The sequence below is a fragment of the Podarcis erhardii genome (assembly GCF_964252035.2).
Source record: "Podarcis erhardii genome assembly, chromosome: 10".
In the NCBI taxonomy this organism is placed as follows: domain Eukaryota; kingdom Metazoa; phylum Chordata; class Lepidosauria; order Squamata; family Lacertidae; genus Podarcis; species Podarcis erhardii.
Window position 1 is genome coordinate 3,316,362 of NC_138500.1, and position 22,828 is coordinate 3,339,189.

The following is a 22,828-nucleotide window of genomic DNA, read 5'->3' on the forward strand; positions in this document are numbered from 1 at the left end:
TCCTGCCCTCAGCAAACAAAATAGCTCCCCCCCAATGCTAAGGTGACCTAAGGGCTGTGCAGGACCCCCAATCTTGAAATGTAAAAGGGAGGGGCTCAGGAAACTTGAAGGGAGCAGGTGGGGAGGGGGAAGCACAGGCTCCAGAAGCTCCATTTCGCTGATTCCCCCCCCCCATGAAGTTCATTTAAGACCCCAAGTTGCAGGGGACAGGCTCACTTGCAGCGAAACAAAATGCAGCTGCCCTGGCCAAGTGGAGCCAGGCTGGGGGGCACCGTGGGGACCCCAGAAATGCGCCCCTAGAAGAAATGGGCCTCCCCAGTTGGAGGCAGCCCTCCTTCTGAAGCACCAAGAGAGTAAACGGACAGTTCTCTGAATGGAGAGGAGCAGAAAGCGGAGTCCCCTCAAGATCAGTATTGGGACCTGGGGCTTGTCAACTTGTTCATAAATGAGCTAGACTTCGGAGGGAGCAGGGAGGGGGCAAAGTTTGCTGATGGCAGTAAATTGTCCCGGGGTTCATGAGTGAAGGTGGGTCCCCCAGGAGACTTCCCTGGTACCTGCAGCCCCTCTTTCCCCCTCTTGAAATTAGGCTTGGGGGGAAATCTCCCATTCAATTTCAGTATTTCAAGTTTTCTTCAGAACGTGCAGGGCAGGAGGCAGTGATAAAGTTCTGGTGAAGAAGCAGTGCTTGGAGATCATGCGGTGGGGGGGGTGACAGAGTTTGGTTTAAAAACCAAAGGTGCTTTCATCTAAAATTATACTCACCATTGTGAGATGTTGCCTTCATTATTTCATTATTATAATGTTTTACATACAAACACTAGAACTTCACATATACCTCATGCTTTTAGGAATGATTTCCTACTGAGTTCATTGCTCAGAGTGGACTCTGAGAGGAAGACGTCCCACACTCCATACATCTAAATGGGTTCTCCCATGTGAGAGTCCCTAGATGTTCCTTGATCACTCTATTATAAATAAAGCACTTTTGCCAGTCTTTTCATATAAACTGCTTCTCCACTCTGAGTTTGTTGATGGTTTGAAGGGTTTCAACTCTTAAAGTTCTTCCTGTCCATAAGTCTCTTGATTTTGAACTTTCACTAAGAGTGAACCTCTATCTACTTTCCTGATATTTATATGGTTTGTCTTTTGTGTGAGTTTGTTGACAAAAATCAAGGGTTCCACTCTGACTGAAGCTCCTTCCACAGTCCATACCTTTAAATGGTTTCTCCCCTGTGTATCTGCTGATGTTTTCTAAGATTTCCACTCTGAGTGAAGTATTTACTGTACTCCATACATTAAAATGCTTTCTCCCCTGTGTGACTCTGTTGATGTTTCCTAAGACATCCACTATTACTAAAACTCTTTTCACACTCCATACATTGAAATGGTTTCTCCCCTGTGTGTTTCCGTTGATGTGTTCTAAGTTTTCCATTATCACCAAAGGTCTTTCCTCACTCTATACATTTATATGGTTTCTCCCCTGTGTGAGTCCGTTGATGTGATCTAAGGCTTCCACTATCACTAAAACTCTTTCCACACTCCAGGCATTTAAATGGTTTCTCCCCTGTGTGACGCCGTTGATGTGATCTAAGGTGTGCACTCTGACTGAAGCTCTTTCCACACTCCATACATTCATATGGTTTCTCCCCTGTGTGAGTCCGTTTATGTGATCTAAGTTCTCCACTCTGACTGAAGCTCTTTCCACACTCCATGCATTTAAATGGTTTCTCCCATGTGAGTCCATTGATGTGATCTAAGGTTTGCACTCTGACTGAAGCTCTTTCCACACTCCATACATTGAAATGGTTTCTCCCCTGTGTGAGCCCGTTGATGTGATCTAAGGTTTCCACTATCACAAAAACTCTTTCCACACTCCATGCATTTAAATGGTTTCTCCCCTGTGAGTCCATTGATGTGATCTAAGGTTTGCACTCTGACTGAAGCGCTTTCCACACTCGAAACATTCAAATGGTTTCTCCCCTGTGTGAGTCTGTTTATGTTTTTTAAGTGTTCCACTCTGACTGAAGTCCTTTCCACACTCCATGCATTTAAATGGTTTCTCCCCTGTGTGACTCCGTTGATGTGATCTAAGGTTTGCACTCTGACTGAAGCTCCTTCCACACTCCATACATTCATATGGTTTCTCCCCTGTGTGAGTCCGTTGATGTGATCTAAGGCTTCCACTATCACTAAAACTCTTTCCACACTCCAGGCATTTAAATGGTTTCTCCCCTGTGTGACGCCGTTGATGTGATCTAAGGTGTGCACTCTGACTGAAGCTCTTTCCACACTCCATACATTCATATGGTTTCTCCCCTGTGTGAGTCCGTTTATGTGATCTAAGTTCTCCACTCTGACTGAAGCTCTTTCCACACTCCATGCATTTAAATGGTTTCTCCCATGTGAGTCCATTGATGTGATCTAAGGTTTGCACTCTGACTGAAGCGCTTTCCACACTCCATACATTGAAATGGTTTCTCCCCTGTGTGAGCCCGTTGATGTGATCTAAGGTTTCCACTATCACAAAAACTCTTTCCACACTCCATGCATTTAAATGGTTTCTCCCCTGTGAGTCCATTGATGTGATCTAAGGTTTGCACTCTGACTGAAGCGCTTTCCACACTCGAAACATTCAAATGGTTTCTCCCCTGTGTGAGTCTGTTTATGTTTTTTAAGTGTTCCACTCTGACTGAAGTCCTTTCCACACTCCATGCATTTAAATGGTTTCTCCCCTGTGTGACTCCGTTGATGTGATCTAAGGTTTGCACTCTGACTGAAGCTCCTTCCACACTCCATACATTCATATGGTTTCTCCCCTGTGTGAGTCCGTTGATGTGATCTAAGGCTTCCACTATCACTAAAACTCTTTCCACACTCCAGGCATTTAAATGGTTTCTCCCCTGTGTGACGCCGTTGATGTGATCTAAGGTGTGCACTCTGACTGAAGCTCTTTCCACACTCCATACATTCATATGGTTTCTCCCCTGTGTGAGTCCGTTTATGTGATCTAAGTTCTCCACTCTGACTGAAGCTCTTTCCACACTCCATGCATTTAAATGGTTTCTCCCATGTGAGTCCATTGATGTGATCTAAGGTTTGCACTCTGACTGAAGCGCTTTCCACACTCCATACATTGAAATGGTTTCTCCCCTGTGTGAGCCCGTTGATGTGATCTAAGGTTTCCACTATCACAAAAACTCTTTCCACACTCCATGCATTTAAATGGTTTCTCCCCTGTGAGTCCATTGATGTGATCTAAGGTTTGCACTCTGACTGAAGCGCTTTCCACACTCGAAACATTCAAATGGTTTCTCCCCTGTGTGAGTCTGTTTATGTTTTTTAAGTGTTCCACTCTGACTGAAGTCCTTTCCACACTCCATGCATTTAAATGGTTTCTCCCCTGTGTGAATCCGTTGATGTCTTCTAAGGCTTCCACTAACATTATAGCTCTTTCCACACTCGAAACATTCAAATGGTTTCTCCCCTGTGTGAGTCCGTTGATGCTTTTTAAGGTCTGCATTCTGAGTGAAGCTCTTTCCACACTCCATGCATTTAAATGGTTTCTCCCCTGTGTGACTCTGTTGATGTGATCTAAGGTGTGCACTCTGACTGAACTCCTTTCCACACTCCATGCATTTAAATGGTTTCTCCCCTGTGTGACTCCGTTGATGTGATCTAAGGTTTGCACTCTGACTGAAGTCCTTTCCACACTCCATGCATTTAAATGGTTTCTCCCCTGTGTGACTCCGTTGATGTGATCTAAGGTTTGCACTCTGACTGAAGTCCTTTCCACACTCCATGCATTTAAATGGTTTCTCCCCTGTGTGACTCCGTTGATGTGATCTAAGGTGTGCACTCTGACTGAAGTCCTTTCCACACTCCATGCATTTAAATGGTTTCTCCCCTGTGTGACTCCGTTGATGTGATCTAAGGTTTGCACTCTGACTGAAGTCCTTTCCACACTCCATGCATTTAAATGGTTTCTCCCCTGTGTGACTCCGTTGATGTGATCTAAGGTTTGCACTCTTACTGAAGTCCTTTCCACACTCCATGCATTTAAATGGTTTCTCCCCTGTGTGAGTCCGTTGATGTGATCTAAGGCTTCCACTATCACTAAAGCTCTTTCCACACTCAATACATTTATATGGTTTCTCCCCTGTGTGAGTCCATTGATGTCTTCTAAGGCTTCCACTAACATTAAAGCTCTTTCCACACTCCATACATTCATATGGTTTCTCCCCTGTGTGACGCCGTTGATGTGATCTAAGGTTTGCACTCAGACTGAAGCTCTTTCCACACTCCATACATTCATATGGTTTCTCCCCTGTGTGAGTCCGTTGATGTGATCTAAGTTGTGAACTCGTAATAAAGTCCTTTCCACACTCAATACATTTAAATGGCTTCTCCCCTGTGTGAGTCCATTGATGTTGTCTAAGGTGTCCACTATGACTAAAGCTCTTTCCACAATCCATACATTTAAATGGTTTCTCCCCTGTATGAGTCCGTTGATGTATCTTGAGGTTTCCACTCTGACTGAATCTCTTCCCACAATCCAGGCATTCAAATGTTTTCTCCCCTGTGTGAGTCCGTTTGTGCAATTTAAGGTTTCCACTCCGACTGAAGTTCTTCCCACACTCCCTGCACGTAAAACGTTTTCTCTCTCTGTGAGTCTGCTGGTGTGTTCTAAGTTTTGCATTCAAACAGAAGCTCTTTCTGCACTCCATACCTTTAAGTGGGTGATCCCCTGTGTGACTCCGTTGATGTGATCTAAGGTGTGCACTCCGATTGAAACTCTTTCCACAATCCATACATTTAAATCGTTTCATACCGATGTGAGCCTGTTGATGTCTTCTCAGGTTTCCACTAAAATGGAATCTCTTTCCACACTCAATACATTCATATGGTTTCTCTCCTGTGTGAGTCCGTTGATGTTTCCTAAGGTTTCCACTATCACTAAAGCTCTTTCCGCACTCCATACCTTTAAATGGGTTCTGTCCTTTTTGTGTTCGTTGATGTGAACTATGTGTGCTCATTCAGTGAAGCATATTCCACATTTCACACATTTTAATGGCTATTCCTAATGCCCTGTCCTTTGCAATTCTGTCTTCTCCATCCCCTTTTTCAGAGTGGGAAGAAAGGAAATCCTGTTTGGGTTTCAGGAAAGAGAACACAGGGGGAAAAAGGACATATCAACCGCCATTAGCACCTTCTCTTATTTCAACATCTCCCACATTCTCCCATGTCCTCCCCATGTTCCCAATGTTTAGGAAATGAAAATGGTATGATGTCAAATGGTAGCAATGCATCAGCAACATTTCACAATCCTCAATCATATTTAATAACACAGCATGATCTTGGAATACAGTTGTCTTGTGGGACTGCCTTTCAAATCAAGTGTTTGCCCCCATTTCCACCTCTAGATCTTCATGAATCACCTGCACAGTCCCACTGACCTCAGGAGGTCCATATAGACCATTTTGGGAGACCCAGGTCTACGTCTTTTCTGGGGACTGTGGTCTGGGTCAGTCAGAGAAGTAGTGACAAGGCTTGGTGCTTGGGGTCAGCTGAATGGGTGCTCAGGGAAGCTCCTGTTCTTGGAGATGGACCTGTGTCTACATGCCTCACATTGCATGGAGAGAGCAGGAGAAGCAGGAGGAAAGCAGATGGCACATGGGAATCCCAGGTGGAAACACCCACCCCAATGGTTCTTTATAATGATGATGTGCTGCCTGATCTCGAGCCCGTCTTCTGACACAGGACTATCCTAATCTGGCACTGAAAAGCAGGATATTCAAGGCAAGGAGATAACTGTACTTAATGGTAGGTAGCCATATTGGTCTGACACAGTACAAGTAAAAAAGTAAAAAAAAATAGTCCAGTAGCACCTTAGGGACCAACTAAGTTTCTTCTAGGTATAAGCTTTCGTGTGCATGCACACTTCTTCATATAGTGATGGGTAGTGGGAGATGGTAGTAGGAGTACTCTTCTGAGAAAAACCCCACCCCACCCTCCCACGATATACAAGGGTCTGGTGACATCTGTTTCAGTGTATCTGAAGAAGTGTGCATGCAGACGAAAGCTTATACTCAGGACAATCTTAGTTGGTCTCTAAGGTCCTACTGGGCTATTTTTTAATTTTGTATTTCAAATATGTCCAAACAACACGGCTACCTACCTGAATCTAGATGTCATGGGGTGTTGGGGAGCAGTAGTTCCTTTGGTGGGGGACATGTCCTGCACCTCCTGGGGTCATTTCCCCACCCTTCATGCCCACCCTGCACTCAGCTCTCACCTGTGGCTTCCAGAAGCTGTCAGCATGCAACAGGGGTTCCAGCAACGGCTTCAACCGGCCGGCTAAACCAGGTGAGGAAAGCTGATGGGTCTCAAATCCTTGGGGGGGCTGGGGAATTCTGCTACACCTGAAGTCAAGCCCTGGTGGATGGAGAGGAGGAGAACAACCGTGAATCCCACAGTCCAGAAGGCAGATTCTGCCCGTGCGGAAGAGGAACGTGAAGGGCAGGTGGGGCACGTCCCCCTGGAGGCTTGTTATCTAGTCCTAGGGTTACTCTGACATTGAACTATATATAGTATAGTATAAATTACAGTATTGAAATGCGCCTGCTCCCACTTCCTATTCTGATATTACTCAACTCTGTTTGTCTGTTTCTTACTTGAGTGCTGTTTTGGTATGCTAAGTCAGGGTTTTACTGTAAATTAAGTTTTTGCTATTTTGGGGATCCTTTTATGCTTATCTGTCTTTGGTAACAAATTTCTCAGCTGAATTTTTTTTTGCTGCCTCTGTGTTTTCTCCTACTCTGCTAACTATACATCGATCATTATGGAGGAGCAAGATCTGCAACCTAAAGCCATAAACAACCTCAGCCCTGTGGACCTGAAGGAGCATCTTCACCCCCATCACTCAGTCCGGATAGGGAGGTCCACCTCTGAGGGTCTTCTGCTGGTTCCCTTGCTGTCAGAAGTGAAGTTCCAGGGAACCAGGCAGAGGGCCTCCTGCCCCATGGAATGCCCTCCCTTCCGAGGGCAAGGAGGTAGGCAACCATCTGACATTTAGAAGACAGCTGTATCAGGAGGTTTTTAATGTTGGATGTTTTACTGTCTTGTATATGTACTGTAGGGACGCGGTTGGCGCTGTGGATTAAACCACAGAGCCTAGGGCTTGCCGATCAGAAGGTCGGCGGTTCGAATCCCCGTGACGGGGTGAGCTCCCGTTGCTCGGTCCCTGCTCCTGCCCACCTAGCAGTTCAAAAGAACATCAGAGTGCAAGTAGATAAATAGGTACCGCTCTGGCGGGAAGGTAAACGGCGTTTCCGTACAGTGCTCTGGTTCGCCAGAAGCGGCTTAGTCCTGCCGGCCACATGACCTGGAAGCTGCACACCGGCTTCCTCAGCCAGTAAAGCGAGATGAGCGCCGCAACCCCAGAGTCGTCCGCGACTGGACCTAATGGTCAGGGGTCCCTTTACCTTTACCTATATGTACTATAAGCTGCCCAGAGCAGCTGGGGGAAAAGACGAATACTATAACGTCTAGAGTGGTACCTCGGATTACAGGCGCTTCAGCTTACAGACTCTGCTAACCCAGAAATAGTACCTTTTGTTAAGAACTTTGCTTCAGGATGAGAACAGAAATCGCACGGCGGCAGCAGGAAGCCCCATTAGCTAAAGTGGTCTCCAGGTTAAGAACAGTTTCAGATTAAGAACGGACCTCCAGAACGAATTCACTTCTTAACCCGAGGTACCACTGAACTATTATTGTGCTGCGAAGGGGTGGAGATGGGGCGCCCACCCACGAGGGTGGAAAGAAAGGGGTGGGGGGACAGGAGCCCCCACTTTCCAGGGATCCCTCTCTGGTCACCTTGAAGGGGGGCGCTTCCTTGCCCCGGGGGTGCCCCCTCCTACCTCTGCCCTTGGCACCCCCTGCACCCAGAGTGCCGGGATCCTGGCCCCACGGAAGGCGCCTGGGGGAGCTGGCGGGGGTCTCTGGGTCCTTACACCCCCTTCTCCGCCCCCCGCTGCCCCTTTACCTCTTTGTCCTCGCTCCTGATTCTCATTTCTTTCCTGCAACATCCACGGGGGGGTGTGGATCGTCCTCTTCCCATCCTCCTCCCCTTTCCGAAAGCGCCCCCCCTAGAGCTACGGATGAGAACAGAAATACACAGTGGCAGGAGGAGGCCCCATTAGCTAAAGTGGTGCTTCAGGTTAAGAACAGTTTCAGGTTAAGAATGGACCTCCAGAACGAATTCAGTTCTTAACCCGAGGTACCACTGTACTAGTATTATTATTATTATCATCATCATGTGATAATAATACAGCTCTCTATAAACGCTATGGCTCAAATCTAGCTGAAGATGCCCCTCTTCCATTGAGAATAGGGAGGAATTCTAAGGACATCATTATTAATAAAGCGGGAGGAAAACTCCTACAATTGGTTTTAGAATTGAACCTCTCATTTTTGAATGGCTCAATGTGGCCGGATTTTCCAGGAAATTTTACTTTTAGCTCCAAAAGGGTTAGGAGCGTCATCGACTATTCTCTAGTTTCCGGTGAAATGTTAAATGAAATTGCCTCTTTTACAGTTGTACCTCGCTCAGAGAGTGACCATTTCCCAATAGTTTTAGAGATGTACAGGAATCCTAGAAATAATGATATTAGACCTCCTATTAGTATTGATAAGACTATTTATGCCAAAAGAATTTATATAAGTGATAAAAATAGGGAGGATCTATTAGCAGTATTTGAAAATAACCCAGTTCTTCCGGAACCTGTGGCTAACCAAAATTTGTTGCCCTTGGAGGATAATGATCGTTACTATAAGACTATCCAGGAATTATTTTCTTCTTTTTTAGACTCTCAGTCCAGCAACAAACCTTTAAATAAGTATAACTGGTTTGATAAAGATTGTATTAACTATAAGAAAGAACTTAGAACTTGTCTAAAAGAAGGCTACATTACCAACTTTCAAGGTCTCTGGAAGACTTATTTTGAAATGAAAAATGCTTTTAAGAACATACTCCTGGAAAAAAAATCTGAGTTTGCACTAGCCAAATGGTCTAAAATGGTTACTGCATTAGAAATTAAAGATACTAAAACTTTTTGGTCACTTCTCTCAATAAAAGATACCACTGAGCTCCCTAATATAAGCGATGAGGTTTGGATTTCACATTTTACTGCTGTTTTTTATGATCACCAAGTTTGTAAAAAGGAAAATTTTAAAGTTTCTTTGGCAAAAACCACACAATTTCAAATTACTGTTGAGGAGATGAAAAGGATAATCCTTTCGTTTAAGCAAGGGAAATCACCGGGTATGGATGGCATCCCAATAGACCTGTTGAGATTAGATATAGAATGGTGGGCCATTAAACTTGTGCCGCTTTTTAATTCTATCAATCAGCCCTTGTACCTAAGTCATGGAACAACTCAATAGTGGTACCGATCTTTAAAAAAGGTGATAGGAATTGCCAAGAGAATTACAGGCCTATAAGTTTGCTACCATGCATAAGCAAAATCTATGCCAAATCTCTGCTTATTAAATTGGAAGAATGGATACTGACAAAAGGCCTACCTGGTAAAGAGCAGGCTGGTTTTAAGGCAGGCTCGTCAACTCTTGACCAGTGTCTAGTGTTAAGTCATCTTGTGGATAAATACCGTATTTTTCGCTCTATAACACGCACCTGACCATAACACGCACATCGTTTTTAGAGGAGGAAAACAAGGGAAAAAACATTCTGAATGAAACAGTGGATGTATCATTTTTGTGCTTCATGCTGTGGCCACAGACATGTGATCTGATGGTGAATTTGGGGTGACCCAATGCAAAAATCCTGAGAATTCCTGTGGATCCATGCTTTGTAACCACGTTTTTGCACCATTGCAGCCCCAGGCAACAGTGGGTGCGTGATTTTTGGGGGGCAGGCTGTAGCCATGGACATGCTATGTGCTCTAATGGTGAATTTGGGCTGACCCAATGCAAAGATCCTGAGAATCCCTGTGGATCCATGCTTTGTAACCACGTTTTTGCACCATTGCAGCCCCAGGCAACAGTGGGTGTGTGATTTTTGGGGGGCAGGCTGTAGCCATGGACATGCTATGTGCTCTAATGGTGAATTTGGGCTGACCCAATGCAAAGATCCTGAGGATCCATGTGGATCCATGCTTTGTAACCATGTTTTTGCACCATTGCAGCCCCAGGCAACAGTGGGTGCGTGGTTTTGGGGGGGCAGGCTGTAGCCATGGACATGCTATGTGATCTGATGGTGAATTTGGGCTGACCCAATGCAAAGATCCTGAGGATCCATGTAGATCCATGCTTTGTAACCACATTTTTGCACCATTGCAGCCCCAGGCAACAGTGGGTGCGTGATTTTTGGGGGGCAGGCTGTAGCCATGGACATGCTATGTGCTCTGATGGTGAATTTGGGCTGACCCAATGCAAAGATCCTGAGGATCCATGTGGATCCGTGCTTTGTAACCACGTTTTAAGTGGGGAGGGAAGGAAAAATATAGAAGGGACAAGGAGCACGAGAGGGGTGTGCGGAGAAGCAGCTGGCTAAGAATGCAGGAGAGGGGTTTAAAGGGGGGGGGGGAATGAAGGCAAAAGTCCACCCACCCACTCAAGCCAGCCCTCCCTCTATCCCTCTCTCTCTCTCTCTCATCTGCACAGTGGCGTAGCATGGGTTGTCAGCACCCGGGGCAAGGCAAGTAATTTGCGCCCCCTAACCCTGGATTTGCGCCCCCTAACCCTATCCCTAACCCTAACCCCCAGATGTTGCGCCCGGTGCGGCCGGCACCCCCTGCACCCCCCACGCTACGCCACTGCATCTGCATGTTTTCCGCTGCCTGCCGAGTCCCCAGACGCAGCAGCAGCAGCAGCACCGGAGCGGACGCTCTGCTTTCCTCTCTATTTGCCTGGAGGGGAGGGGATTTCACTGCTGTTTGTTCCGTCTGAGCAAACAGCAACTGAAACAGAACAGGATGGGCAGTAAGACCCTGAGGCAAAATGCAGGAAAGCAGCAGCCTTCTCTCCTCCGTGACGGCACAATATGATTTTTGCCTGATTTTTGCCATGCACTTGGGACAAACGGCTCCAGGGACCACACATTCGCTCTATAACACGCACAGACATTTCCCCATACTTTTTAGGAGAAAAAAATCTGCGTGTTATAGAGGGAAAAATACGGTATGTCATGAGAAATAAATGGAAACTCTTTGTGGCATTTGTGGATTTAAAAAGTGCCTTTGATTCGGTTGACCGCAACAAACTATGGACTAAACTAGAACACCTTGGTATTGACCCACATTTACTTACACTGATTCAAAGTTTACATTCTAATAACCAAATATATGTTAAAGTATCAAAAGATGGTAGACTTGCAGGTCCTATTCTGAATAATCGTGGAGTTAGGCAAGGCTGTATATTGGCCCCTACCCTATTTAATCTTTTTTTATCTGACCTACCATTATTCCTTCAAAACGCAACCACTCATACTCCTTATTTAAACAATTGCCCACTCTCTCTACTACTTTATGCAGATGATGCTGTAATTATTTCACTCTCTGTTTTGGGTTTTAAAAAATTATTTAAGAGTTTCTCAAACTACTGCTCTCTTAATAATCTCAAAATTAATTATGATAAGACAAAGACTATGCAATTCAGAAAGAGGGGGAACCCAAAAGGATGTATAATTAATGGACATCTAATACAGGAAGTTAAGCACTTCAATTATCTGGGAATCACATTTAAAAATAATATGAATTGGAATACACATATATGTGCTGCTATAGCTAAGGCCAAAGTGACAGCCCACCATATAAAATCCTATTTTTTTTCTCCAGTAGGAAACAGATTCATCCCAGCTGTATTGCAAGTGATTGATATGAAACTGTGTGCCCAACTTCTTTACGGCACACCAGTGTGGATTTCAGGTGACCTCAAGAGGTTGGATAAATTTCACGCTTCCCTTCTGAGGTCATTATTAGGACTTGCAAACTCAGTAAAATATGAAACAATATGTTGTGAGCTGGGAATATTGCCTTTATCAGTTAGAGCATAGCTGAGGACCTTGAAATACTGGATCTTCCTCCATTATAGAGCCCTATTCCCTAATTCTCTACTTTACGATCTTTTAAGTGATAGTGCAATCTACAATCTATCACTGATATGTAGGAGAAAACTGGATTCTATAGGGTTCATTCTAACTGACTTTGAAATCTCTGATCCCAAAGATACATGGGAAATTATTAGGAAGACCCTCACAGAAAAAAGTGCTGTCGCCATGCTTGAGGTTGCAAAGCACAGCACCTGCTCTCCCATTCACTTAAATCTCCCTTTGTGTAGAGATTTCCAAAAGGGATACATGACAAATCTGAAGAATCATGAATCGTGTAGGCTGTTTATGTTGGCCAGATTCAACATGTTTCCCTCGGTGGTAGTGAGAGGAAGATATTTAGCTATCCCAGAGTCTGAGCATCTCTGCAGGTGCGGGAAAAGGGAACTCGATACTCTGCAGCATATATTCTTCTCCTGTGATTTTGGTAGTTATGCCAGAATACAATTATATGAGGCCCTAAAATTCAAAAAACAGATTTGTACTCAACCAACGGTCCAGGACATGCTGGCGGACGGCGATGATCAAGTTACTTTAATAGTGGCTGAATTTTTGAGAGCTGTCCATGATGAAAGAATGGGCCATGATAAAGAGACTTAGTGGTTTCTAATGGTAGGTGATGTTGCTGTGTTGTATTTTTATTTCATATTAAATTGTATTATATTATTAATGTACATTGATTAGTTTCTGGGAGTTAAGAATAGGACTAGGATAAATTGTGTTTGCTGTACCCGTATTTTATACAGTTTGTATATGTTGTTTATCAATGTGTGGTGTGCTATGCCTAATAAAGGATTTTGAATTGAAAAAAAATGTGATTTTTTTGGTAGTTATTTTGGAATTTGTACTGCAATATCAGCTCACGAAATGTTATGCATGGAGAAAATCACAGGGTTGCCGTAAATTATAATCCCACCCACAAACTCTCATTCACATACAGTCTGTAAATTTGGGAAGGTCACACACCTCACCTGTGCTAATACTGGCAGTCTTTGGCCTGCACAGGCACACCTGGTGTGTAGAGCCTCCAGCCACAGGCACTGTCTATCCTGAAAATGGGTCCTTTGACTGGGAAGATTCATGCAGTTGCTGTCATCGGACGCTGAAGGATTGTATCTCAGCTTGTCAGTCACTCTGACATTGCCTATGAAGAATAGGGGGAACAGAAATGCTTTTGAGGTGCAACTTCTGTATCAATCCTGAGAGCCATTCCATGGACTCTGCACCCCAGTTTCTGATGACAGGTGTACATTATCCTCATCCTCAGCGGAAAAGACAATAAAGATGGAAGCCTGAGAGAGAGGAAAAGGTTTCTGGCTGCTTCCCGGGTGGGATTGCGGAAACCAAGAGCTGCTTCTGAGAAGCCCCCCCCCTCCCCTCTTCCTCTTGGGATTTCCTCTCCTCTCCAGGGAACCAATGGCTGGACTGGGCAGAATCGCTGCGTCTGGACAGGGCAGGGGCTTATGGGGCGGGAAGAGGATGGAGCTTGTAGGAAGGAAGGGTGGGGGGACTGGACCCCCCACTTTCCAGGGATCCCTCTCTGGTCGCCTTGAGGGGGGGCCCATTCCTGGGCTGGAGGGAGAAACCAAGGCGGCCCCTCCGGAGATTCATCGTGTGCGTCATGATGGAGATGTCTCCCCAAAGACTGGTCTTCCTATCTCCCCACCCACCCTGCCAATGCTGCGCCTCCCTGCCTCGGGGATGCCCCTCCCTTCTCCCCCCCCCCACTTCCATGACCCCCTCTCTTTCTCCCGGAGTCTCCCCTGCACCCAGACGCCCCCTTGGCCCGGCTCACCCCTCGCCCTGCGCCCCCCATCTCTCCGTCCCTAATGCCCCCCAAGACGAGCCGGGGAGGGACAGGGGGGTCTCTATCCAGGCGCCTCCTTAACCCTTTCCTGGCCGGCTTCTCCGCGCCCCAGGGATGCCTGCGAGGGGGAAACGGGGCCGGGGAGTCCTCGTGGGACCCCGTGGGTGGGCGCCCCACGTCCTCCCCTGCCAAGGAAAGCCCCCTTGGCAGCACGCGCGCAGGGATCCAGGCCCCACGGAAGGCGCTTGGGGGGGTGGCGGGGTCTCTGGGTCCTTTTCTCCCCTCTCCCCCCTGACCCCTTTACCTCTTTGTCCTCGCTCCCGATCCTCCCTTCCTTTCCTGCAACATCCACGTGGGGGGGGGATTTACCTGCCGCCCCTCCTCCCCTTGGAGAACGCGCGGGCCCCTAGAGCTACGGCGCAGAGAAGAAATCCGAAGTGGAAGCTCCACTTCCGGGGGAAGAAGGGAGGTGGGGGGGGCTCACACCCCCATTCCTGGAGCAGAAGCCGGATTGGAGGAGAAGGAGGGGTGGGACTTATGGGGGCGGGGTGAGAGGAGGAGGTGGGGGGAAGGGAGGGAAAGGATTGAGGGTGGGGGAGAAGAAGGTTTTCCCCTTCCCCTCTTCCCTCTGGGATCAGGAGAGCGGGCGAGGGGCTGATCCCGGAGATCCAGCTGCAAAGAGGGGTCTCCCCCCCACAAGTGCAAGATCCTCCCCACCCCACGAGCCTAGATCCCTCCGTGTTTTAGGTCTTGGTGCTGTTCAAACCAGGAATGGAGGGGGACAAGGACCGTGGACACAGGGACCTTCCATGCACAGCAGCCAAGAGGCTCAGAAAAGCAGCCGATACAATTGGAGCCAGAAGCAGATTCCAAAATCTGAGGGATCCCTTGAACCAGAAACAAGGAGACCAGCCAGGAAGAGCAGAGCAAAAGAGCCGCCAGTCGGCTTGGTCTTGATTGAAGACTGTCGTCACAGGACTCCCACCTGCCACCAGGTGGAACAAGATGGAAGCCCCCAACAAAAGAAGACCCCAACTTTTATTAGCTCCTAATCCCCCATGCTACACCCCCAAAACTACATCATGACTACATCATTGACACATCACAAAGAGGAGGGGTTCAGGGAGAGGAAGAAGAAGAGTTTGGATTTGATATCCCGCTTTATCACTACCCGAAGGAGTCTCAAAGTGGCTAACATTCTCCTTTCCCTTCCTCCCCCCCCCCCAACAAACACTCTGTGAGGTGAGTGGGGCTGAGAGACCTCAGAGAAGTGTGACTTCTCTGAAGGAGGAGGAGTTGTGGTGGTAAGCTGAGGGTCTTCTCACCTGCCCAGTTCCTCCTTTCCCCTCCCCATGATCACATTCCTGAGGACAAAGGGGGGAGTTCGCTGTTTCCTGCCCCCAGAGGGAAGGGCTGGTCACTGTCCTGTGTTTCAGTCCGTACTGAATCCACTTCCATATGCAGGTCCTTTGTGAGTGGAATGATCTTCTGTCCAGGACGTGTTGGCTGCCTTGTGTCAAGTCTCCCCCCTTTGATAGTCCTTCACTCGTGGTGTAAAATAAAAGTTGAACGGTGCAGATCCAATGTACGGCTGATTTTGTATGAATTTATAACAGAAGTGTCATGTATGTCCTGTGTGTGTGTGTGTGTGTGTGTGTTGTTTGTACAAACTGAATGATTGGGCGGGGGGTTCCTGCAACACATGAATCCCAATCCCAAAGAAGGGCAGTGCCAAAGAATGCTCCGCCTGTGGGAATGTTCAGGGATGCAGGGGAGTATATATTATCTGATTATATCCTTATCCAACTTGTGTTAACAAGTTTCCAATATCAGCAGAGTAAAACATTCCCCTTTATTTTAAGTTTCCAACGGCAGCGTTTGCTCAGCCTCGCTTAAGCCTCTATAATAACTATTCTGGTAATTTCCCCTTATTCCCTCATAAAATAGAAGAGATGACACAGTCTTTTACAAAAGTATAAAAAGAGTTTACTCGCATTCTGTTCACAATCAGAACCCAGAAGGCAGACTTAGGCTTAATGAAGTAATATACATTTGGGGTCTATCTTATATTAAGACAGTCCCTGTCTCCTCTCTTGGCTGGGAGCCAAGAGGGCATCTTTAGCTTAGTAGATGTTGCTTCTTCGAAGGAAGAGAGGCAAGAGAGAGATGGCTGCCCCTGCCCTGTACTTTTATCATTACCTGCACAGGTGAGGCCACGCCCACCTCTAGTCACATGCAGAGGAAGTCTGTCCAAGCCCAGAAGGAAACAGGAAGTTTACCTGCTGGCTGGACAAACATCCCTCCCCATGTCTAAACATGTACACTCTAGGAATGTTGTAATTGACTGCTCTTGTGTTTCACATCCCACACCACCTACCACACAATTGCGCTCATATCACACGCTAGCAAGGTTATGCTTAAAATGCTACAAGGCAGGCTTAAGGAGTATGTGGACCGAGAACTTCCAGAAGTGCAAGCTGGATTTCGAAGGGACAAAGGAAGCAGAGACCAAATTGGAAACATGTGCTGGATTATGGGGAAAGCTAGAAAACATTTACTTCTGCTTCATTGACTATACAAAATCCTTTGACTGTGTCGACCACAGCAACCTATGGTGGGTTCTTAAAGAAATGGGAGTGCCTGATCACCTCATCTGTCTCCTGAGAAATCTCCATGTTGGACAAGAAGCTACAGTTTGAACTGGATATGGAACAACAAAATTGGGAAAGGAGGACGGTATATTGTCTCCCTGCTTATTTAAAGTAAATGCAGAATTCATCATGTGAAAGGCTGGACTGGATGAATCATGTAATAAAAAAATTAAGGTTTTATATATATGTAATATGTAATAAATATTCATAAATTTACCAACCAAGCACATACATAGATATGTCGACCACATGTCTGGAGCAGCTCAGGAAGACCGTACTGAAACCATTTTGACTCCCAAACTGACCAAATGTTTACTCTGCAAGGAGGGAGCGGGTGAGGGAACCTTCCCATTGTCTCAGGAATTGGGAAATCACCATCTCAAAGGAATGGCCAGACTACCAGGAAAGGGAATCAGATAAGCCATTATCAGATATCCTGGCAGACAGGAAAAACGACAACATTCAAATTTCTGTTGCAGACCACCTTTTCTGTGATGTAGGTATGATGTTTGTAGTAGGTGGTCTGGGGTTACACCCCTTCTGTGATGTATCTATGATGTGTGGAGGGGTGGTCTGGAGCTCCAGGGCAGGGAATTTAAAATGTCTATATAAAGGCAGGCACACCTTTGTTCTGGGTCCTCCTCCTTTCCTGCGTGTGAGGGGAGCACCTTGTTGCAACAGATCAATAAAGATCAGGCTTACTAGCTGCTTTGCTTCTCAGTAGTCACTGGTTAGTGTCTGTTTTCTCTTACCGATGGAGAACCTACAAGGGACTCTATAAAGGGCTCTTGTGTCCCGCATAAGGGAAGAAGGGCAGCTTTTGTTTACAACAGATGACACCCCAGATGGGACCTTCGGTTGGCAGGATTCTGGGGGCAAGGAAGGACTGGTGATCCAGCGCGCACCAGGCCATTTGCCAGGAGGAGCCACCAGTCCTCTAGTGACCCCAGGGTCTGGAAAGAACTGGAGTTCCAGCGGGGCTAACTAGAGAAAGCAACGCTTCATCAGGCCGGCCACAAATTGATTTATTTTTAACATAATCTTTATTAATTTAAACTACACACATGTACAAAGAATTTACAATCTCATACTGCAAAAAAAGACAATTAAGAAAAAAACAATTAAGAAAAAAGGAAAGAAGAAAATACATAGAATCATAGAGTTGGAAGAGACCACAAGGGCCATCGAGTCCAACCCCCTGCCAAGCAGGAAACACCATCAGAGCACTCCTGACATATGGTTGTCAAGTCTCTGCTTAAAGACCTCCAAAGAAGGAGACTCCACCACACTCCTTGGCAGCAAATTCCACTGTCAAACAGCTCTTACTGTCAGGAAGTTCTTCCTAATGTTTAGGTGGAATCTTCTTTCTTGTAGTTTGGAACCATTGCTCCGTGTCCGCTTCTCTGGAGCAGCAGAAAACAACCTTTCTCCCTCCTCTATATGACATCCTTTTCTATATTTGAACATGGCTATCATATCACCCCTTAACCTCCTTCTTTCCTACAGAAAAAGGAAAGAAGAAAAAGCAGATTTATGTGCATAAAAAAACTTAATCTTCCTAATTAAATAAAGACTTCTGACAAAATGAGTCTTTCAATCATTCTCATGGTACTGTTTATACTGCCGTTGTTTCCCCTCACAGTTTTATATTCTTTAATATTGTCCCAGTCTACTCCACAAACAGCATTTGTTGTGTTTACAAGTATCACTCAGGTTCTGCTAATATGGTGTGGTTGGTACAATATGATCTTCTATAATCCTCTTTTTAAAAAAAAAAAAAAAAAAGATATTTATTGAAAATTTAGAATTACAAAGAAAAAAAGGAAAAGGAAAAAAGATAAACAAAAAAAATTAAACTATACAAGTCAATAAAAAGAGAAGAAAAAAAGAAAGAAAAAACAAAACACACAATACATCAAAACCAAAACCAAAAGCAAACAAAAAATTTAAAAACAAATCCAATATTCCCAAATCTTTATCTTTCGTTAACTTGTTTCATCGACCTCCTCACACCTCCCTTTTTTTTATTCTAGTTATTAATTATCTCAGCAAATCCTTTCCATCTTTCGCTATATTCTGTCATTAAATTACCTTAATTTATTTTAACCTTATCTTACCAAAAAAAGCCCTAAAGCTTAAAACTTATTTGTACATAATTCCTTATAGCATTTCTACTAAAGCCAAATAGTTTCATTCCAACATTTTTTCTAACACTCATTATGATCTTCTATAATCCTCAAATATTCTCCATTCTCCAAATATTTTCTGGTTCAATACTCCTCTAACTCTTCCCGTCAGTTTTGCTAGTTGTAAATATTCTAACATGAGTATATGGCTTCTCTTGGTGATGTCCACAAGGGTATTTTTTGGCTCAAGTAGTCCTTTATATTTCTTCCAGATTTTATATAATGATTTCCTTATCACATGGCTCAAAAATCCCCTATGGACCTTCACTTTTTCGTACATTAAAGAAGCGTGCCATCCAGACCGATTCTCATGGCCTTCCAAATCTAATAGGTCCGTATCTTTTAGTGTAATCCAGTCTTTTATCCAAACCAATCCTTCCGCCGCATGGTAGAATTCCAAATCTGACAATGCAAAACCTCCTCTCTCCTTTTTATCTGTTAATATCTGGTGTTTAATTCTCGGTTTCTTTCCACTCCATATAAATCTAGACATTTCCCTTTTCCACTCCTTAAAACAATTCATTTCTCCTAAAATGGGTATTGTTTGGAATAAGAAAATCATTTTGGGGAGGATATTCATTTTCACAACTGAGACTCTTCCCCAGAGAGAGAGATAGAGTTTCGTCCAGGTTTCCATATATTTTTTAAAAAAATTCTTTCCATACTTTACTAGAATTATCCTCATATAAATTTAAACTTTTATTTGAAATCCAGATCCCAAGGTATTTAACCTTATTTTTAATTTCCAGGCCTGTTTTTTCTTGAAGTTCTTTTTTTTCTTGCATTGTGAGGCTTTTTGTCAGTAATTTAGTTTTTTGGTAGATTATTTTCAGCCCCAGGCCGGCCATAAATTAATCTAGCAAAAGACCCCGGGGTGGCCAGGAGCAGCGCATGCGGACTTGAGTCTAGGAATGGAGAAGATTGTGGGTGGGATTCTCTGAAACACCCAGCAACCCAGATTCTCATCCTTTGCTGTCTCTTTTGCTTACGGTCTTCACTCCCAGCCTTCCTGGCAAGAGGTAGCTAGGAGGGGGACGGGAGAACGGGAGAATTGGGGTTCTGCAATTAGAGAGGCAATTAACTGCAAGGGGAGAACCCCAATCAAAGCTCTCATTCCCTGTCGGGGAACCTGAGATCTGAAACTTTTCCTTTTTCCCAAGGAAGACGCCCCAAGGCTGGTCCAAGTGGCCAGTTTGGACAGCAAGGGACTTGGGCTTGGTTTCCAATTTCTCTTTTTCTCGTAAATGCAGCTGCACCGGCAGCACCAGGATCCGGGAGGAAGTGACTGGTGCGCGTCAGAGCGCAAGGGCGTTTACAGCTCCTTTCCGTTCTCTCTGGAGCAGCTGGATTTGGCACTGGGCTGCCAGGCGTCCAATGGAAAGGGACTCTTTTCTCTAGAGTGTAAGAGGCAGAAAAGGTTGCTGGGACCCCATGGTAAGTAAAGGGAGGGAGAAGGACTTTGTAGAGTCCTTCGTAGAGAAGACAAATGTCTGTCAGGAGAAGAAAGAATTGGGAAAAGGCTAGTGGGTTTTTGTTCTGGTTGAAAAATGGGATACCCACATTCTAAGAGTTCTAACTCCCAGACGCAAAGGCATGTGCTGGTCGCAGCAGGAGGGGGAGTCTCCCTGGATGCTTCAGCAGCCGGCCTCCAGGCCCCCTCCTCTCCTCCCTCTGAGCCCGAACTGCTCTCTGCCCCAGACTCTTCCCGCTCACCAAACCCTGTTTCCTCCTCAGCTTGCAATATCTCCCCTTCCGGTCTGCTCCATTTTCTCTCTCTTTCTACTCATTGTCATCCCACCACCAGTCCACAGGATCTGAGCCTTTTTCCCTTGTTGGTCCCCCAGCTGGTGCCTCCACCCCCCCTCACCAGCCAGTCCATGGCAACAACAGCAGCCACAGCACTGTGGTCCTCTGGTAGGAAAACTCCTGAGAAGCATGATTGAAGCAAAACTTCTGGGACCATCTTCCTCAAACCCCAGAATGAGCAGGAGCTCTGGGCTTGCCCCATGGGGTTCATGAATGAAGGTGGGCCCCCCAGGAGACTTTCCTGGTACCTGCAGCCCCTCCTTCCCCCTCTTGAAATTAGGCTTGGGGAAAAATCTCCCATTCAATTTCAGTATTTCAAGTTTTCTTCAGAACGCGCAGGGCAGGAGGCAGCGATGAAGTTCTGGTGAAGAAGCAGTGCTGGGAGATCATGCGGTTGGGGGGGGGGACCGAGTTTGGTTTAAAAACCAAAGGTACTTTCATCTAAAATTATACTCACCATTGTGAGATGTTGCCCTATTTCATTATTACACAGTTTTACATATAAACACCAGAACTTCACATATACTTCATGCTTTTAGGAATGATTTCCAGCTGAGTTTATTGCTCAGAGTGGACTCTGAGTAGAAGACATCCCACACTCCATACATCTAAATGGGTTCTCCCATGTGAGAGTCCCTAGATGTTCCTTAAATAAAGGTAAAGGTAAAGGGACCCCTGACCATTAGGTCCAGTCAAGGACAACTCTGGGGTTGGGGCGCTCATCTCGCTTTACTAGCCGAGGAAGCCGGCGTACAGGTTCCGGCTCACGTGGCCAGCAGGACTAAGCCGCTTCTGGTGAACCCGAGCAGCGCACGGAAACGCCATTTACCTTCCCGCCGGAGCGGTACCTATTTATCTACTTACACTTTGACATGCTTTCAAACTGCTAGGTCGGCAGGAACAGGGACCGAGCAACAGGAGCTCACCCCGTTTTGGGGATTCAAACCACCGAACTTCTGATTGGCAAGTCCTAGGCTCTGTGGTTTAACCCACAGTGCCACCCGCGTCCCTGTTCCTTAAATGCTCCATTATAAAGAAGGCACTTTCTGCAGTCTTTTCATTTAAACTGCTTCTCCCCTCTGAGTTTGTTGATGGTATGACGGGTTTCAACTCTTAAAAGTTCTTCCTGTCCATAAGTCTGTTGATTTTGAACTTCCACTAAGAGTGAATTTCTATCTACTTTCCTGATATTTACCGTATATGGTTTGTCTTTTGTGTGAGTCTGTTGACATAAATCAAGGGTTCCACTCTGACTGAAGCTCCATACCCTTAAATGATTTCTCCCATGTGTGTCCGTAGATGTTCTCTAAGCTTTCCACTCTGATTGAAGCTCTTTCCACACTCCATACATTTAAATGGTTTCTCCCCTGTGTGAGTCCGTTGATGGTTCCTAAGGTCTCCACTCTCACTGAAGCTCTTTTCACACTCCATGCATTTAAATGGTTTCTCCCCTGTGTGACTCCGTTGATGTTTTCTAAGGCTTCCACTAAAACTAAAGCTCTTTCCACACTCAATACATTTAAATGGTTTCTCCCCTGTGTGAGTCCGTTGATGGTTCCTAAGGTCTCCACTCTGATTGAAGCTCTTTCCACACTCCATGCATTTAAATGGTTTCTCCCCTGTGTGAGTCCGTTGATGTGTTCTAAGGCTTCCATTTTCACTAAAGGTCTTTCCACACTCGATACATTTAAATGGTTTCTCCCCTGTGTGAGTCCGTTGATGTGTTCTAAGGCTTCCATTTTCACTAAAGGTCTTTCCACACTCAATACATTTAAATGGTTTCTCCCCTGTGTGAATCCGTAGATGATTTCTAAGGTCTCCACTCTGATTGAAGCTCTTTCCACACTCAATACATTTATATGGTTTCTCCCCTGTGTGAGTCCGTTGATGTGTTGTAAGGCTTCCACTAAAACTAAAGTCCTTTCCACACTCAATACATTGAAATGGTTTCTCCCCTGTGTGAACCCGTAGATGATTTCTAAGGTATCCTTTGTTACTAAAGCTCTTTCCACACTCCATGCATTTAAATGGTTTCTCCCCTGTGTGAGTCCGTTGATGTCTTCTTAGGTTTCCATTATCACTAAAGCTCTTTCCACAATCAATGCATTTATATGGTTTCTCCCCTGTGTGAGTCCGTTCATGTGATCTAAGGTGTTCACTCTTACTGAAGTCCTTTCCACACTCCATGCATTTAAATGGTTTCTCCCCTGTGTGAGTCCGTTGATGTCTTCTTAGGTTTCCATTATCACTAAAGCTC

General features: G+C 45.5%; 2 protein-coding genes across 2 annotated transcripts in view; both read right to left on the reverse strand.

Annotated features, from left to right (window-relative positions):
• Positions 1-6,115, reverse strand: part of LOC309351867 (uncharacterized protein) — a 96,534-nt gene extending 90,419 nt beyond the window's left edge. The window contains exon 1 of the mRNA XM_081879999.1: positions 5,698-6,115. The gene's annotated coding sequence lies outside the window, so the exon portion shown is untranslated. The remainder of the gene's footprint in view (positions 1-5,697) is intronic.
• Positions 6,116-18,353: 12,238 nt separating this feature from the next.
• LOC309351648 (uncharacterized protein) lies at positions 18,354-22,590 on the reverse strand (the record flags this gene model as incomplete). Its single annotated transcript, XM_081879435.1, has 2 exons — positions 18,354-19,361; positions 21,007-22,590. One exon carries the CDS (start codon positions 22,588-22,590, stop codon positions 21,841-21,843), a length of 750 nt encoding a protein of 249 aa, XP_081735561.1. The 3' UTR covers positions 18,354-19,361; positions 21,007-21,840.
• Positions 22,591-22,828: the final 238 nt, after the last annotated feature.